The following is a 15,575-nucleotide window of genomic DNA, read 5'->3' as shown; positions in this document are numbered from 1 at the left end:
CCTCAAGGGGGAGTCCTTTGAGGTTTCAAGGCTTTTGCCACTATTGAAGCCTTAAATACACTGCTATTAGGTTTTCTCCAATATAACCCAACAGTGATCCCATTACATACACTACCCTAAAATGTGGGAGGAAGGACAGGGAAAAACATGCAGGAATAGAATGGAAGGAATGCATGAAAGCCAAACACCCATTCCTGAGGCTAGGTCAGCTGGCAGCCTGTTCATGAAAGAGCAGTTGTATTTCTCCACAAGGCTTGAATAGGAATTAGTAAGAGATGTGATGGTGGGTCTCAGCAATATCTGGAAGATCTGAACCTTGCTTGGCTATTCATGCACAAATCAAAAAGTTAAAGTACCCAAAGAGTGGAACATACACTTATAGCTGGGCTGTATTATCCTTCCTGAAAGGTCACTTTTGTCTCAACTCCTCTCTATCTTCTAAGGGCAGAGAGAGGAGAAGCATCTGATTATTTGCCCCATCAGAAGAGCCTCGACCCTGAAGCATTTGAAGAGCTGTTGGGTTCCTCATTATATTCCAGCCTGGGAGCTAGCAGGTGAACTGTATAGGCTAGAAGTTTTGTCCAAGAAATAGCAGCCGGAGAAAGCACCGAAGCAGGAATGTCATGGACTGCAGGCATTTCCCTCAGGCCGTCATTAATGAACCTGCCAATTGAAGCTTTGGCCACCAAAGAGCCATTTCATTTCCTTCTATCACTTTTTGATTTGCTTCTGCCAGCACAAGCTGGCACCTCTTGGTCCTTGACAGAGGCAGGGAATGCTGGCTGTGTGCAGCCGTGGAGGGGGGAAGAGAAGGGAGTTTGACATAGCTGTCTTCACACTGAGAAGCCCTGCAAATCAGCAAATCATTTGCACCAAATCTAATATTGTCCTTTGTGACAATGAAGTGATGGGACAAAGATGTGTTTGCTTGGGGGATGGCATTTGATTGGGTTTTTGGGTGAGGACTGAGGGGAGGGGAGATGGAGTATTTATTGAAGGCTGCAGAAAGCTGCAGGCCCTGCTGTGCCTTTGATCAGTGCTGTAAGTTTCTGTGGGTATTTCTTCACTAGCATCGTTAAAGTGCTGCCATGGCAGCGCTTTAACGGCTGTGTAAAAAACCCACCCCCACAAGGGGAGTAGCTACCAGTGCTGGTGCATTGCCAACACTGCCACTTTACAGCGCTGAAACTTGCAGGGGTCAAGGATGTGTTTTTTTCAAATCCCTGAGCTAGAAAGTGGCAGCATTGTAAAGTGGCAGTGTAGACAAGATCCATGAGACACAAGGCTCCAGGCTCACTCAGTCACAGCTGTAGCCAACCCCATTATACTTTTGCCTACCTGCAGCACGTGGCTGTCTCTTGCGTACACCTCTGTTCAGAGCCTATGATACTGCTGTACATTTTAAATTAATTTTTCCAGCTACAAGGACTGAATGACTCAGTCATCGAGAAACCAACTCTTGGAATTGATTCATTTCTAAGGCACAGCCCCTAATAAAATTCAGCTTTCTGTGAAAGAACTTACAAATCAAATTGCCAAGCCTCCCCTCTATGCTGCTTTGCAGCTCCCCCTCCTACACTGTGCTAGGGGCATGACAGGATCTGCTTCTCCCAACAGATGCTGGAAAATGCTGGGAGAACGAGTCAATGCTGCCTTGCATATTCTCTAGGTTTGTTCTGAGGTTGGTCAGATAGCTTCATCTGACCAGATGCTAAACTCGCTGAGTAGGTTAGGCTGTTGGTGCCATGTGAAGAATCAGGTCAATGGTGAAACTATTAATTAGAAAGGGTTTACTGTCCTTAATTAACTCCATGACAGCAGTGGAATGGAGCAATAGCTCAGTGTTTGAGCATTGGCCTGCTAAACCCAGGGTTGGGAGCTCAGTCCTTGAGGGGGCCATGTAGGGATCAGGGCAAAAATCTGTCTGGGGATTAGTCCCCCTCTAAACAAAGGGTTGGACTAGATGATCTCCTGAGGTCCCTTCCAACCCTGATATTCTATGGACTCATTGACCCAAGCAGGCCCCTTCCAGTCCTGTCTCTACAATCACAGGGGCTGAGTGATCCTTTTGTGAGGCTGAATCCTGCCCGCTAGGTGACAGGTGAGTGAGGCAGAGGGTCCTCCCTCAACACTGCTATGGTTAGGCAGGATATCTCCATGCGGCACCCACTGTGGGGTCTGGGTGGATGGGACTGCAACTCTGTGTTCAGCTCCCCAGCCAGGAGACATGCTACCATTCGCAGTAGCTGTTAAGCAGCAAGGGGTGATCTGGGGCACCCCAGTGGCAGTAGCTTGGCCTGACTTGCCCCAGCAGCAAACCCAAGGGGTGCCACATCAATTCCCTTGTGGTGCTGGCCAAGGCAGCGCTTGGCCACACAGACTGTGCTCAGAAAGGGAGCATCTCAAAGGCTGGGTACAAGTTCTCCTTGGGGTGAAGGCACCTCCAGGAGAGGAGACAAGGCAATGTATGTCACTGGGAGGGAAGGAGCAGCAGCAGTCTCCATCCCTGCACACTCAATGAATGCTGCACACTCAAAGAAGCTGCCCAGAAGGAGCCATTGCTCTGCAGTGAGCCCAGAGCAGCTAGCAAGGGGGAATGAAGAATCTGCTGAGTCTGCTTGATATTTCTTGACATGGTCCCATTCTCATGGACTGTATTTGAAGGATCCTCAGCTCCAAGCCCACGCATCATTTGTCCCCAACCCTGCAGCCATTTCTGGCCATGGCCAGTGAGTGCAAGACACCATTCCATTATAATAGCAGCGTTTTAAACCCACCATGCACGGGCAGAAAAGACTCCAGGCTGCAGGGCAATGGAGAATCTGTTCATGTGCCAACCCAGGCATGAACACACCACACTCCCACTCAGCCTCCAGCTTCCTCCGGCCTGCTCCTGGCCCTGCACAACTCAGTGAGACTGGGAGTTGCTACTGACTTCGTGGGAATAGGACCAGTGCCTCGGTGCAGCTGGCCACCTCATCCCATGCTTCTGAATGCTGGGATGACAGCTCACTGCACACACAGAGCAGCAAACATTCTCCCACTTTCAGCACCAACTCACCAGCTGCAGGTCCCAGGGAACCAAGCAAAGCAAACACCCTTTTACTGGGGTGCATACATTTAAGTGTCACATAAAATAATCATCCCAGGCAATTACAGCCTCCCACAGTGAATTCCACATTCCGAGCTTGGCCTCGAGGTTGACCATCCAACCTTGAACCAGGGAGCAGACGGAAAGACAGATCCTGATCTCTCTCACTCTGCTGCAGCCACTGTGACTCAGCAGAGCAGCTGCTGATTCGCACAAGAAGGTGCTCACGGATTCCGGCACTGAATCCAGTGCCCAAGCTTCTGCAGCTCCATCAGAGCAGCTGACTAAAGCCACTCTCTCCCATGTCAGCCCAGCCTGGACTCTCCTGCAGCTGGTATGACTCTGCACAGGAGCCTGGCTTGGGGTTACAGCATTTTGTCAGACACTCTCTGGGGGAAGCCAGCCTCCCCTCTCCCCATAAGCTACTTCAGTAAAGGCATGCAGCAGAGATCACATTTGGAAGTTCCCTGTCTGCTATTACTCCAGCTGTTCTAACAACTGCATGGCACCTTCAGCTTGTCCCAGGGCACACTGATGGGAAATACATGGACCTTTGCATTTTCACTGACACGATGAAGATGTTTTATCCTGCTCCCTGAGGCTTGAAGCTTGTCACAGTGAATGAGGCTTCTCCCAAAACAATGCAGAAGCATCCCCGTAGCACATCAGTGGAGAGTGAACGATAACTAGTTCTTCACTGCCAGTGCCACTGAGTCCTGCCCAGATGCACTGGCCTAGAGAACAGCTTCAGCCCCCTTTGCCTGCCCAAGGGCAGCAATACAGACAACTGCACGTTCTCCTGGGCAATGTAATCATAAAGATAACCTGTACCTGGGAGTGCGCTCCGATTGTTAACTCCTTCTGGCAGCACTTTTGGGGGAGGGGGATCCTGAAGAGCTAAAGCCTGACTCCATACCAATCCTCTGCCTGCAGCATGGCACAGCACATGTCGCTCTGTCCATCCTACACAGGGCAGCAGCAGAGGCAGATTCCTGTCCACGCCTCCCATCTTTGCTCTCCTAGTCAGTCCAGTTTCTGATTCCTGCCCTACCACAGACCTTGGTGCCCTTCTGCCAAGAATCTTGGTAAGCCCTACACTTCCCACCACATTGATACCCTCCAGCCCTCCTTTCTGCACCTTTGGCTCCATGACTCTCCTCAGCAACACTAGACTCCCCACCTGTGTTACCTACTCCCTGCACTTCTTATTTCCTCTTTGCTGGCAGCATCATCCAGCGCCTGCCCCTCCTGATGGTGCTTCCCCATTAGTGATGTCGCTACACTCTGCCACACTCCTATACTGGTGGTTCCTCAGCCTGGCTGCCTTCCTGGACCCAGAGATCCCAGCCAAGGGCACGGTGAGTGTTCCAGCTGTTCAGAGGGTTCCACCAAGACAGAAGAGCACTAGAATTCAGAACTCCTGGGGTCTCCTCCCAATTCAGCAGGGTGACTGCCGGCAAGCCGCTTCCACTCTCTGTGCCCCCCACCCCCATCCACCCTGCAATGGGGATTAACAATACCCAACTGCCATTGGGAAGTCCTCGGAGTTGTGTGACGGATGGTGCCAGGAGACTTTGTTCTGATTACACATTTTCCCTGCTAGATTGTGCCATTCCACAGTACATTAGCTATGGCATCATGGTCGCCGCTTACTAGCCCACTAGTGAGTGTGTGTGACAGGTCCCCCCAAGGCCGATCTGCAGTGGAGATGAATTGTTCCAATCCCACTCCTCGGGAGCCTGGGCTCTCTAGCTCAGGCTGTTAGCCCTGGAGGTCCCTGTTTCAATCCCTGGGGAGCCAGCCAAGAGGGTGGCTATCATGCTTGCACTCCATTGCTCATACCCCGCTTATGCTGCGACCACTGTGTGTCTGTCCAGTGTGGGCCACAGGAGGAACTGTGAGCTACCTCAGACATGCAGGGACTTGTCATTGACTCCGAAGTTCTTCTCAGATGTCCCTGGAAAACATCTCCCTGGTTCTCATGGGGGACTTCAATCAACCTGGTATCTGCTGGGACAGCAATACAGAGGTGCACAGACAATCCAGGAAGTTTTTGGAAAGTGTAGGGGACAATTTTCTGGTGCAAGTGCTGGAGGAACCAACTAGCGGCAGAGCGCTTCTTGACCTGCTGCTCACAAATAGGGAAGAATTAGTAAGGGAAGCAAAAGTGGATGGGGGAGGCAGTGACTAGGAGATGGTCGAGTTCAGGATCCTGACACAAGGAAGAAAGGAGAGCAGCAGAATATGGACCCTGGACTTCAGAAAAGCAGGCGTTGACTCCCTCAGAGAGCTGATGGGCAAGATCCCCTGGGAGAATAAATGAGAGCTGGCTGTATTTTAACGAATCCTTATTGAGGTTGCAGAAACAAACCATCCCGATGTGTAGAAAGAATAGTAAATATGACAGGTGACCAGCTTGGCTTAACATTGAAATCCTTGCTGATCTTAAACACAAAAAAGAAGCTTACAAGAAGGGGAAGATTGGACAAATGACCAGGGAGGAGTATAAAAATATTGCTCAGGCATGCAGGAGTGAAATCAGGAAGGCCAAATCACACTTGGAGTTGCAAATAGCAAGGGATGTTAAGATGAACAAGAAAGGTTTCTTCAGGTATGTTAGCAACAAGAAGAAGGTCAAGGAAAGTGTGGGACAATTACTGAATGGGGGAGGCAACCTAGTGACAGAGGATGTGGAAAAAGCTAATGTACTCAATGCTTTTTTGCCTCTGTCTTCACGAACAAGGTCAGTTCCCAGACTACTGCACTGGGCAGCACAGTATGGAGAGGAAGTGACCAACCATCTGTGGAGAAAGAAGTGGTTCAGGACTATTTAGAAAAGCTGGATGAGCACAAGTCCATGGAGCCGGATGCACTGTATCTGAGGGTGCTAAAGGAGTTGGTGGATGTGGTTGCAGAGCAATTGGCCATTATCTTTGAAAACTCATGGCAACCGTGAGAGTCCCAGATGACTGGAAAAAGGCTAATGTAGTGTCCATCTTTAAAAAAGGGAAGGAAGAGGATCTGGGGAACTATAGCCAGTCAACCTCACTTCAGTCCCTGGAAAAATCATGGAGCAGGTCCTCAAGGAATCAATTCTGATGCACTTCAAGGAGAGGAAAGTGACCAGGAACAGTCAGCATGGATTCACCAAGGGCAATTCATGCCTGACTAACCTAATTGCCTTCTATGATGAGATAACTGGCTCTGTGGATGAGGGGAAAGCAGTGGACATGTTATTCCTTGACCTTAGCAAAACTTCTGATATGGTCTCACACAGTATTCTTGCGAGCAAGTTAATGAAGTATGGGCTGGATGAATGGACAATAAGGTGGATAGAAAGCTGGCTAGATCATTGGGCTCAGCAGGTAGTGATCAATGGCACCATGTCTAGTTGGCAACCGGTATCAAGTGGAGTACCCAAAGGGTCGGTGCTGGGGCCGGTTCTGTTCAATATCTTCATTAATGATTTGGAGGATGGCTTGGTTTGCACCCTCAGCAAGTTTGCAGATGACACTAAACTGGGAGGACTGATAGATACACTGGAGGGTAGGGATAGGATACAGAGGGTCCTGGACAAATTAGAGGATTGGGCCAAAAGAAATTTGATGAGGTTCAGCAAGGATGAGTGCAATGTCCTGCACTTAGGACAGAAGAATCCCATGCACTACTACACACGAGGGACCGAGTGGCTAGGCAGCAGTTCTGCAGAAAAGGACCTAGGGGGTACAGTGGACGAGAAGCTGGATATGAGTCGACAGTGTACCCTTGTTGTCAAGAAGGCTAACGGCATTTTGGGCTGTATAAGTGAGGGAGCATTGCCAGCAGATTGAGGGACATGATCTCTATTCAACATTGGTGAGGCCTCATCTGGAGTACTTTGTCCAGTTCTGGGCCCCACACCACAAGAAGGATGTGGAAAAATTGGAAAGAAACCAGCAGAGGGCAACAAAAATGATTAGCGGACTGGAGCACATGACTTATGAGGAGAGGATTATGGGATTATTTAGTCTGCAGAAGAGAAGAATGAGGGGGGATTTGATAGCTGCTTTCAACTACCTGAAAGGGGGATCCAAAGAGGATGGATCTAGACTGTTCTGAGTGGTAGCAGATGGCAGAACAAGGAGTAATGGTCTCAAGTTGCAGTGTGGGAGGTTTAGGTTGGATATTAGGAAAAACTTTTTCACTAGGAGGATGGTGAAGCACTGGAATAGGTTACCTAGGCAGGTGGTGGAATCTCCTTCCTTAGAGGTTTTTAAGGTCAGGCTTGACAAGGCCCTGGCTAGGATGATTTAGTTTAGGGGTTGATCCTGCTTGGAACAGGGGGTTGGACTAGATGACCTCCTGAGGTCCCTTTCAACCCTGATATTCTGTTATTCTATGATCTCTGGTCTTGTGGGCCTGACATGTTCATTTCTCCCCCTTCAGCCACCACTGACCTTCCAGATTCTAACTTTGTAATGGTGTCTGTTTCATTTCTGTAAGGCCCTGGAGGAGACCACGGGGACGGAGAAAGCCTGCGGAATAGCAAACTAACCCCTGCTGTCCAGGCTGCCACTGCCCAGGGTAGGCACTCCAGTCTACGTTATTTTAACGTCCCCAGTGATGCTATTACCCTGAATTTCACCAGTGCTGCCACCTAGGAATGATGCTTTTCTCTTCTGGCCTGAAATTCCCAGTGCTGCATTGTCTGTTACACACAGCACCTGTGACACCACTTGTGTTAAGCCGTGGCACTCCTGAGCCTTGGGGAACGTAATCTATTGCTGCGGAGTGCCCCAAAGTCCTTTGAACAGCAGAATGTTTCCATGATGGAGTGCCAGGAAGGGCCCAGGCTGGGGTACAAATCTGTGAATTTACACATCATGCGAGGAAATGTCACACATGCTGGACCAGCAAAACTTTCGGAGGGCCCCTTGAGACATAGACAACCTCTACAGATGGCAGGGCTGGGCCTGCCATTACACGTGACTGTCAAGATGAGGAGGAATGAGACATTAATCCTCCAGGGGCCACACTAAGGAAAACGCAGGTCCTATTACGGAACCCATGAAAGGGGAACCCAAGCAGCACCAGGTTCCAGTCACCCTGAGTAAACACTCTGACCTCAGGTAACACTCTTGCAGTGGCTGCATGTCTAGGGTTGGCCCAACAGCAACTTCTTACCCCTCAGAGCTGAGGCAGAGCCACAGACTTCATTAAGACACATGAGCTTTAGCCCATGAGTCCTGAGGAGCCTGCAGGGCTATGGACCAGCAAGCTGGAGTCCAGCCTTGTGCGTCTTCTGTGAAACATCCAGCGGAGATCTTATGGGAGGACCTCCGTGACTAGGGCTGATGTCAGGCAGAACACACCGAGCTGGGGTTCATGTCCTGGCAGGAGTTCACAGCACCAGCTGTTTCTACACTGCACCATGAAACCTGAGCAGATTTGACTCAAGAGCCTGTGGGAGGGGCTGTGACCTATCACCTGTCCAGGGTTACTGCAGAGTCTCATTTCACAGTTGGCATCAGTCTGCAGTTACAGCTCCCTGAGTAGATGAGAAAGCACGTAGGGATAGCACCAGCCACCCCTCTGTTCGTGACACAGCCCTATAAAGGGACTGTCCTTTCATTACACTGTCTCACAGTCCGTTTCAGGGTAGGGACCAAGGGGGAAGAGAACGGAGCACTTCCTGGCAGATCTGCTTACCAGGCTGAAGATCCCACCATCACTTCCCAGTAATGGCACCCACTGTCAATGAATATGTTGCCTGCTGCTCCGTAGCATCCAGTGCTGCTGAACCTCTCAGGCGTGTGGCTCTTTTTCAAGGAGCTCTCATCTTTTTCCATCTGCAGCCCATCATTGGAGAGCTTCAGCTTCTTGTGAGCCATCTTAGGATCCAACTTAAAGGGCTGACCTGAAAGGAGACAGAAATACCAATGGTTAGTGTGTCTTCTTCCCTGTCACACAGGCTGAATCCTGAATTGCCTCTCTTCTGCCTGTTACACCAAGCCATGGGACGTGAGACAGGGTATCAGCCAGGGTACCTGGTCCTTCCAACCACATACCAGAGCATTCATAGAAAGTACTGTGTACTCTTGGCACGCTCCAGGCTGCCCCCCGCTGGCAGGACAAGGCTCAACCACATGCCTCACCAATGTACTGTCAAAAGCTGATTCCAGAGCAAAAGGTCCCTCTAATACTAACACGGCCCATGCATCACTTGAGTCCCATGTAAGTCATCACAACAGGACACAGGCAGGAGCTAGATGGTGTGCTGGCCTCGTGAATTTATTTAATCTTCATCGACCTAATGCAGCGAAGGGAGGAATAGCTCAGAGGTGAAATCAGAAGAGGTTTATGAAGTTGTGCTAGAGAGAAATAAGTCTAATTATAGTTGGAACAAAAGCAATAATTAAAAAGAGAATGAAAGCTTGGCCACTTAAGAATGGAGTCAAGCATTGCTCCAAACTGCTGGTCTATAGTATGGAGGCCATTTTTACATTTTCCTTGTCTGTAAATGGCTTCTTCTTAGTGTGGACAGGGCACAGGACTGGGACTGAAGAGAGCTAGGTAACAGCTCTGCTACAGACTCGCTGTGTGACCTTGGGCAGTCACTTAACTGCCCCATGCCTCAGTTTCCCCAACATTAAAAGGCAGATAAGGAGGCTGCCCCTCCTATGTGAGTACTTTGAGACGTATCCATGAAGAGTTTTGGGTAGCTGATGAGTTCTATGGTATTGTATAATCATCCCAGCTGGGATGTTTGGGCAGGGAACTCTCAGTCCTCGGCTAATTGTGTTACATTGTTCAGACTTACCGCTGTAAACACACTCCCTTAAACAGAAATAGGGAGCTGGTTGCAGATAATGGAGGTGGAGACAAGGATGCCCTAAAGCAGTGGAAATCAAATCCAAGCATGGTAAGTGGTTTGAATTTGTTAAAGGGTCTATTCTCTATTACAGTGGGTTTTCAACCTTTTTTCATTTGTAGAACCCAATTCTTTTTCAAATGGAGGTGTAGGCCTCTTTTGAAATCTTAGGCCAGGTCCAGACTAGAGCTTTAAATCGATTTAAACAGCGTTAAATCGATTTAACGCTGTAACCGTTCACACTACAGGGTACAGAAAATCGATTTTAAGGGGCCCTAAAATCGATTTTTGTACTCCAGCTAAACGAGAGGAGTAACCCTAATATCGATTTTTTAAAATCGATTTTAAGCTAGTGTGGACGGAAATCAAAGTTAATGGCCTCCGGGAGGTATCCCACAGTGCACCAGTGGCCGCTCCGCACAGGTAAAGGAACTCTACTGCTGGCCAGGTACACAGGAAAAGCCCCGGGAACTTTTAAATTTCATTTCCTGTCTGCCCAGCGTGGAGCTCTCAGCAGCAGAGATAACAATGCAATCTCCTGAGAATAGGAAAAGAGCTCCAGCATGGAACACACAGGAGTTACAGGATCTGATAGCTGTATGGGGAGAAGAGCAGTACTTTCAGAACTGCGGTCCAGTAGACGAAATGAGAAAACCTTTGAAAAGATTTCTAATGCCATGAGACAGAGAGGACACAGTAGAGACTCGTTGCAGTGCAGGGTGAAAGTGAAGGAGCTCAGACAGGCGTATCAGAAGACCAAAGCAGCAAAGGGCAGGTCAGGATCTGGCCCCAAAACATGCCGCTTCTACGAGGAGCTTAACGCAATATTAGGGAATTGCGCAACGACAAACCCCCCCTTGTCTGTGGATTCAGAGGTGGGGGTAGTGATCTCTGCCACTGCTGAAGACTTAGAGGACGTGGAAGATGTGGATGAGGAAAAGGAGGAGGACGAGACAGCAGAGAGCACAGAGCATTCAATTCCCCCTAACAGCCAGGGTCTTTTCCTAACCCTGACAGAAGTACCCTGGCAGCCCTCTCAAGCCAGTAGCCCAGAAAATGAAGCTGTGGAAGCGTCCTCTGGTGAGTGCACTTTTTTTAATTAAAAGCATAGCTGGAAAGCAAGCGTTTTTTACTGAGTGATTTGCCATGAGTGCTTGCATGCAGTAGCTGGAATTAGAGTTACTGGAACAGTCTGTTAACATGTCTGGGGATGGAGCGAATATCCTCCAGGGACATCTCTATGAAGCACTCCTGGAGGAACCCCAAAAGCCTTTGCAGAAGGTTTCTGGGCAGGGCTGCCTTGTTCCGTCCGCCATGAAACGAAACTTTACCACGCCATGCCTGGAGCACGTAATCAGGTATCATTGCATGACAAAGCCTAGCAGCGAATGGGCCCGGGGACTGCTGGCATTCAAGAAGCATAATTTCTTTTTCTCTTTCTGTTATCCTCAGGAGAGTGATATCGTTCATGGTCACCTGTTAGAAATTAATGTACTTTAGTAAGGGAACAGAGATGACCATTCTTTCGTGTCTGCTGTATTGCTCCAGTAAATGAAAATCTTTCCTAACATTTAGCCCTGTGGGGGATGGTAGAATGCTAAACATTCCCACGGGGCGGTGTCTCCAAGCACTTGGGCAGCATGAATCATCGCTAGTAATTGCCATGGCAGAGAGGGGAAGGGGTGAGGTGGAAGGCGTTAAACCTACCTCCCAGTACAACAGAGATGCAGATTGTGGGGGGAGGGGCATTCACTATTGCCCTCTGCTGAACCTTTTCCATGGCTTAAGAAAAGCATCCAGTGTTATTCCTTTAAGCACTTTGCCTCCAAAGCGTGCAAGCTACCTGATAATAGCAGGGGGTGCAGGGTAATAAAAGCCATTGAACGGTTCACTGCCATTTCACTTACCATGTTCTCCAGACACGGTTTGTGTGCTCCCCTGAACTGCGTCTGAGCTGATATCTCAGTCCACAGCCGCAAGCAATAAGTATTAAAAGAATCCTAAGGCGACCTTGTAGTACAGTTACATGTGCTAGGTACGGTGAATAGTGCAGTTCACTGTGAAAGAGTATAACCATTGTTCTGTGAAATGTGTCTCTTATGATTCTTCTATCACTCTTTCCCCCCCACCCCCCGCACAGCTGCACATTTCTCCATCCTCCCTTCTCCTGTCCGATGGGGAGGTCAGATAAGGAGGCTAAGGAAGAAGAGGACATGGGAGGAGATGTTCACAGAAATAATGGCAGCAACCCGTACTGAGAGAGCTCATCGGGGGACTGGAAACATTTGGTCGCAAAGTACAGGGAGGCTGCCAGTCAACATGAAGACAGGAGGGACGCTAAAAATGATTTGTGGCGGGAGGAAGATCAGCGTTGGCGGGCAGCAACGCTGGAGCTTCTTCGTGATCAGACTGACATCCTCCGCAGTATGCTGGAAGAGCTGCGGGGTCACAGAGTGCCACTGCAGCCCATGTATAACCTCCCTCAGTATTCACCGTGTCCCACTCCTTCCAGAACCAGGCGTGTAAGAACGCGTGGGGGAAGGCTTTCTGCAACTGCCCACTCCACCTCCGTGGACAGTCCAAACAGAAGGCTGTCATTACATTGAAATGCCCTTTATGTCATGTTTCTTCCCTCCTGTACTCCTCCCAAACCTCTCCCGTGGTACCTTTTCATTTTTTTGACTCTCAGTACATGCTATTCAAAGGCAGTGTGAGGGTGGGTTGTTAATGATAGTAAGCAAGCAGTTCTGGAAGGCTGCAGGGAAACTAGCTTGCAGCATCAGGAGTTAACACATGGGGAGGTGGGTAATAAAGGGGAAATAAACACAGCAGTCACACCGTACCATGGACCATGATAAATCTTGTTTTCAGGGCTTCTCTGATGCGCCTTTTTCTTACCTCCGTCCCTCCCTCCCTTCAAACCTCCCTCCCTCCCTTCCCTGGAAAACCCCGAGGTATGAAATTTCATTCAGAGGCTTGATAAAGCAAGCATGAGGGTTGGTTGCTTAAAGGGACTGACTTTTAATAATGAACACAATTTTTTAAGCATATAATAGTAACTTTATTTTCAATAAGCAATCAGTTATGGAAGGGTGCAGGGAAGCTTGCTTGCAGCAGCAGGAGTCAAGACATGGGGAGGTGGGTAATAAAAGGGAAATAAACATAGCAGTCACACCGTTCCCTGGTCCATGATGACACTTCTGGGCTCCCTTAACTACCTTTGTGTTCCCTTCCTCCCTCCCTCCCTAACCCTAACCCTTTACTATTCTCCCCCCCAAAAAACCCAACTTATGTAATTCTATTCTCAGGCTTGTAAATGCAAGAGGGAGGGTGCGTTGCTTACAGGAACTGTCTTCTAATAAAGAATTCAATGTTTTCTACAGACAGTAACTTTACTTTCCGTAAGCAAGCAGTTCTGGAAGGGTGCAGGGTAGCTACCTTGCAGCAGCAGGACTAAATACATGGGGAGGGTGGTAATCAATGGAAAAGAAACTCTGCATTCAAACTGTACCCTGGCCCATGAGGAAGCTACTTTTCAGGGCTTCTCTGATGCGCACGGCATCCTGGTGTGATCTTCTAATTTCCCTGGTGTCTCGCTGCGCATAGTCAGTGGCCAGGTGGTTTGCCTCAGCCTCCCACCCCGCTATAAAGGTCTCCCCCTTACTCTCACAGAGATTGTGGAGCACACAGCAAGCAGCAATAACAAAGGGGATATTGATTTGGCTGAGATCCGAGCGAGTAAGTAGCGTTCTCCAGTGTCCTTTCAATCTGCCAAATGCACATTCTACGACCATTCTGCACTTGCTCAGCCTGTAATTAAACAACTCCTGACCACTGTCCAGGCTGCCTGTGTATGGCTTCATTAGCCAGGGCATCAAGGGGTAGGCTGGGTCCCCCAGGATAACTATAGGCATTTCAACATCTCCAACTGTTATTCTCTGGTCCGGGAAGTAAGTCCCTTGCTGCAGCCATTTAAACAGAGTAGTGCTCCTGAAGACACGAGCGTCATGAACCCTTCCTGGCCATCCCACGTGGATGTTGGTGAAACGTCCCTTGTGATCCACCAGGGCTTGCAGCACCATCGAAAAGTACCCTTTGTGGTTTATGTACTGGGTGCCCTGGTGCTCCGGTGCCAAGATAGGGATATGGGTTCCATCTATGGCCCCCCCACAGTTAGGGAATCCCATTGCAGCAAAGCCATCCACTATGACCTGCACGTTTCCCAGAGTCACAACCTTTCGTAGCAGCAGCTTAATGATTGCTTTGGCTACTTCCAGCACAGCAGCCCCCACAGTAGATTTGCCCACTCCAAATTGATTACCGACTGACCGGTAGCTATCTGGCGTTGCAAGCTTCCAGATGGCTATTGCCACTCGCTTCTCCACTATGAGGGCTGGTCTCATTCTGGTATTATGGCGTTTCAGGACAGGGGAAAGCAAGTCACAAAGCTCAAAGAAAGTGCTCTTACGCATGCGAAAGTTCCGCAGCCACTGCGAATCGTCCCACACCTGCAGGACTATGCGGTCCCACCAGTCAGTGCTTGTTTCCCGTGCCCAAAATGGGCGAGGAACGGGTAGAACCTCCCCCATAACCGTCAGGAGCTCCAAAGCACAGGGGCCTGCAGTGTCGGAAAACTCGTTCTCCAAGTCCTCATCACTGTCGTCCCCGCACTGAAGCATTCTCTCTTGCATTTCTGTCTCATGGTTCAGCATGGATAGCACGAGAATGCGTGAACTGTTTACAGCATCTGCGATCAAGGATAAGAGCTGACCAGGATCCATGCTTGCTGCAAAATGGCGTTTTCTCACTGCAGCCAGTAAAAAACGCGCGAAGTGACTGTCTGCCGCTTTCAGGAAGGGAGGGGGTGAGGCTGTACCCAGAACCACCCACGACGGGGATTTTGGCCCCATCACGCACTGGGGTAGTAACCCATAATTCCAATGGGCAGGGACCCCTGCAGGAACTGTGGGATAGGTACCCAGAGTGCAACGCTCCGGGTTTCAATGGACGCCAGGGAACATGGACGCTCAAGATCGATGTAAGTCGCCGTAGTGTGGACGCACAAAATCGATTTTATAAACCCTGCTTTATAAAATCGATTTTGAAACCACCGATTTTAACCTGTAGTGTGGATGTGGGCTTAGACATAGTCTGCGGACCCCTAGGGGCCTGCGGCCCATCGGCTGAAAACCACTGCTCTATTAGCATTAATGAAAGTTATACAAACATACTGAAAGGCAAATAGACCCTTGAGTACTGGTACAATAATGTCACTGAAACACAGATCTATCTAGCCAATCTCCACATACCCACTTCCAGCTGTTGCCATTTACTCCCTGCAGTATATTACACATTGCAGGAAACATGCCCTTAGTTTCTCAGTACTTCTTCTATTACCAGCTGAAAGTCTCAGCTCAGTGTCTTCTGCTCGCAGGCTGTGCCTTACACACCGCGCTAGTTACAGAAACAAACCAAAGGCATACAATGAAATCTGGATTTGCACAGGCTGTGCTCTTAAACTTGATACTTCCCTAATCTGGTAGCATCAAAGATCAGGCACTGTGGCACATGCACTGGAAGAGAGAGTACTTCATTCTCAATCAACAGAACAGATTTTGAGGGTTTCTCTGCAGG

At 49.2% G+C, this 15,575-nt stretch overlaps 1 protein-coding gene across 4 annotated transcripts in view; it reads right to left on the bottom strand.

The window, feature by feature from the left end:
- The window catches only part of LOC115657517 (probable E3 ubiquitin-protein ligase MID2), a 401,900-nt gene that overhangs the window by 16,041 nt on the left and 370,284 nt on the right, over positions 1–15,575 (bottom strand). For 3 of the 4 annotated variants that reach the window (XM_030575451.1, XM_030575455.1, XM_030575454.1), the window contains one exon: positions 8,780–8,987. In XM_030575451.1, coding sequence (XP_030431311.1) covers positions 8,780–8,987 — 208 coding nt within the window. Of the gene's footprint in view, positions 1–8,775; positions 8,988–15,575 lie in introns of those variants that run through there. The other variant, XM_030575456.1, reaches the window with a different exon arrangement.

This window comes from Gopherus evgoodei, chromosome 9 (genome assembly GCF_007399415.2).
Source record: "Gopherus evgoodei ecotype Sinaloan lineage chromosome 9, rGopEvg1_v1.p, whole genome shotgun sequence".
In the NCBI taxonomy this organism is placed as follows: Eukaryota; Metazoa; Chordata; order Testudines; family Testudinidae; genus Gopherus; species Gopherus evgoodei.
This window is presented reverse-complemented; position numbering and strand designations above follow the sequence as displayed.